The sequence below is a fragment of the Tenrec ecaudatus genome, chromosome 9 (genome assembly GCF_050624435.1).
Source record: "Tenrec ecaudatus isolate mTenEca1 chromosome 9, mTenEca1.hap1, whole genome shotgun sequence".
In the NCBI taxonomy this organism is placed as follows: Eukaryota; Metazoa; Chordata; class Mammalia; order Afrosoricida; family Tenrecidae; genus Tenrec; species Tenrec ecaudatus.
In genome coordinates this window covers 133,969,233-133,971,732 of record NC_134538.1, presented here as the reverse complement: position 1 = coordinate 133,971,732, position 2,500 = coordinate 133,969,233, and the positions used below count along the sequence as shown (strand labels likewise).

The following is a 2,500-nucleotide window of genomic DNA, read 5'->3' as shown; positions in this document are numbered from 1 at the left end:
AACAGGGGTTAAAAGGCCCAGAGTCTGCCCAGTACTGAATCGAACCCACCAGAAACCTCAGAGTCCCTTCAGGGAGTCTTTGACAAACCTGTATTTCTAACTGTTGAACCACCTGCATTTGCACTCGACACTGGGCAGTGCTTCTGTCATCCAATGCATGCTCGTTGTTAAGGTGCCTGAAACGAAACCCAAACACACAACAGAATGCTAAGCAACGTTTTTCTCAATGGCACGAGCCCACTTACCCAGCACGACACTAAAGTCATAGTGACTTCTTTGAAACAGAGAAAGAGGAGAAGCAGGGATGCCTGACACCAGGTGAGTAAAATTAGATATGCTGACACATTTATTGAAGATCATTTATGTAATATAATCAGAAGCTTCAAGTGGCAAAATATGTCATTGTCTCTAAGCATATCGTTTCTCCCCCAATGTATTTTCCCCAATGATTTACAGAGTCATAGTGAAATCACTAGATCTATTTCATACATGCATGACATTTTTTAAAAAGGACTCCATATAAACATGTGAACCAAAAGTAATTCTGAAAAGAAGAAAGGCAATTCTTAATTCCATTTCTGTTAAAAAGTCTGTGGTCCCTGTGATGTAATTTAGTGAAAGATATCTAATTTCAACAGCAGGGAGTTTAAATTATGTAAAGATGGCCAGCTAACACCTGAAAGAGGCACCAATACTCCTGAAGAATGACCACTTGCAGTTCGTAACAAGTAAATTGCATCGAAGATTCTGGAAATCAAAACCTAAATATTTTTTGTATCCAAACATTCTAGTTTGTGATAAAAGGTTATACATCTGTGTATAGTTTATATTACATAATAACGGAAAAAATTCTAATTATTTTCTTATTTACTATGATTATATAGACATGCTTTGGAGATATTGCAAGTGTGGCTCCAGACCACTGCAGTAAAATGAATACTACTATGAAGTGGGTCACATACTTTTTTTGGAGTCTCCATATACATAAACATAGTCTTTGAAGGAGCCCTGGTGCTCCAGTGAACTTCAGGTTGGGCTGTTAACCAGGAAGTGAGCAGTACGAATCCACCAGCCACTCCCTGGGTGAAAGATGAGTCTTCTGCTCCTGTAATTCTTTATAGTTCTACTGTGCCATGCAGGGTCACTGAGGAGCTCTGGTGGCATAGTGGGTTGCACATAAGTCTTCTAATTGCAAGGCCAGCAGTTCAAAACCACCAGTTGCTCTTCAGGAGAACAATGAGACTTTCTACACCTTAATGTACAGTCTCAGAATCCCACAGGATAAGTTTTACTCTGTCCTATAGAGTCACTGTGAGTCGGAATTGACTGGTTAGTAGACAGTTATAGGATCCCTATGAGTCAGAATGGACTCATTGGCTGTGGGTTTGTTTTGATTTGGCAGTCTACAAAAGGCACCCTGGTGGTGCTATGGGTCAGGCACTGGGCTACTAAGTACAAGGTCAGCAATTCAAACCTACTCACTGCAGGACAAAGAGGAGGTCATCTGCTTCTGTGAAGCCGTGCAGTCTCAGAAATTCTGAAGAAGTAGCTATGAATTGGAATGGACTCGATGCCAGTGGGGTTTAGACGTTGTAATAGATGAAGTACGCAACAATATTATGGAAAAGGTGGATACATGATGACCATTATCAAGATGAGCAGAATGAGTTGGAGAAAAAATGGTGCCAAGAGACTTGCTTGACCTAAGGTTGCCACAAACCTTCAATGTATAAAATCTGCAGTACTTGAAAAAAATGCAATAAACGGAAGTGAAATAAAACCAGGTATGCCTGTATATGCTTTGAAGGGCTCTCTTTAGTGAATGGGATGTTAAGACATCAAAAGTAATTTAGCACAGTAGCATCTCAATGAACATGAAAATATTTACTAATATGCTCTTTGTAATTTGTAATATGTAATTTATTTTCTAGAGAAGGGCATCTTGCTTGGTAAAGTTAGGGGCCATCAGTGAAAAAGAGGCAGGTGCTCGCGAAGATGAATTGACACAATGGTTACAACACTGGGCTCAACCCTAGGAAAGGAGGCAAGGATAATGCAGAACTGGGTAGGGTTTTGTACTGTAAAACCAGAGTCACTATGAGACAGAACTAACCTGAAAATACCTCATAGTAATAACAATAATAATAATAATAATAACAATATAAACAAAGCAGTTGTTAAGGAATTCATTATCTGTTGATCTGTTGGTGTATCCATTCCATCCACCCAAGCGGAGGCAGCAGTCTCAGAAAGGTTATCATCAGACCAAGTGTCACGAGGCAATAGTGAGCCAAATATTTAAAAGGTTAAATAGTAACTTATGAGAGAACAAGTCTCATGAAGCCATGTCACAGTGCAGACAGTTTAGGTCAGCTTTGAGTAAGCTGAACTCCACAGATAGGTTCTTTTATACCCCTTCAAACTCTGTACCTTGATATTAACAGTGAAGCTATAAAAATGTGAACTCCTATGTAACATTTGGGAAGAAGAGTTACAATAC

The 2,500-nt window shown here is 39.4% G+C and overlaps 1 protein-coding gene across 7 annotated transcripts in view; it reads right to left on the bottom strand.

Annotated features, from left to right (window-relative positions):
• The window catches only part of FOXP2 (forkhead box P2), a 281,533-nt gene that overhangs the window by 43,363 nt on the left and 235,670 nt on the right, over positions 1-2,500 (bottom strand). For all 7 annotated transcript variants that reach the window (XM_075557682.1, XM_075557683.1, XM_075557678.1 and 4 more), the window contains one exon: positions 89-176. In XM_075557682.1, the coding sequence (XP_075413797.1) occupies positions 89-176 (88 nt within the window). The remainder of the gene's footprint in view (positions 1-88; positions 177-2,500) is intronic.